The sequence below is a fragment of the Apaloderma vittatum genome, unplaced genomic scaffold (genome assembly GCF_000703405.1).
Source record: "Apaloderma vittatum isolate BGI_N311 unplaced genomic scaffold, ASM70340v1 scaffold33356, whole genome shotgun sequence".
NCBI lineage: Eukaryota > Metazoa > Chordata > Aves > Trogoniformes > Trogonidae > Apaloderma > Apaloderma vittatum.
The window spans coordinates 1-201 of NW_009720624.1; the positions used below are offsets into that span (position 1 = coordinate 1).

The 201-nt window shown below is 68.7% G+C and overlaps 1 protein-coding gene across 1 annotated transcript in view; it reads left to right on the plus strand.

Moving 5' to 3' along the window:
• Positions 1-152: 152 nt before the first annotated feature.
• Positions 153-201, plus strand: part of SESN3 (sestrin 3) — a gene marked incomplete at its 5' end in the record, with an annotated part of 1900 nt that continues 1851 nt past the window's right edge. Inside the window, one exon of the mRNA XM_009871069.1 lies at positions 153-197. Coding sequence (XP_009869371.1) covers positions 153-197 — 45 coding nt within the window. The remainder of the gene's footprint in view (positions 198-201) is intronic.

Genomic DNA, 201 nt, shown 5'->3' on the forward strand with positions numbered 1-201 from the left:
CTGAGGGGCAGGGTCTGTGCTGCAGGGGGCTGTCCCACCGCCGGGGGGGTACATCCCAAACACCCTCCTGCCTCCTCGCTCTTGGCTTACCCCAGCTCTGGGGTACGACGAGGGGGCTGGGAGGGGTCTCACCACCCCCATGTGCTTTGCAGGCCCTGCTGAAGCCAGGGGAGGACAGCTGGTCGCTGGCGGAGCTGGTGC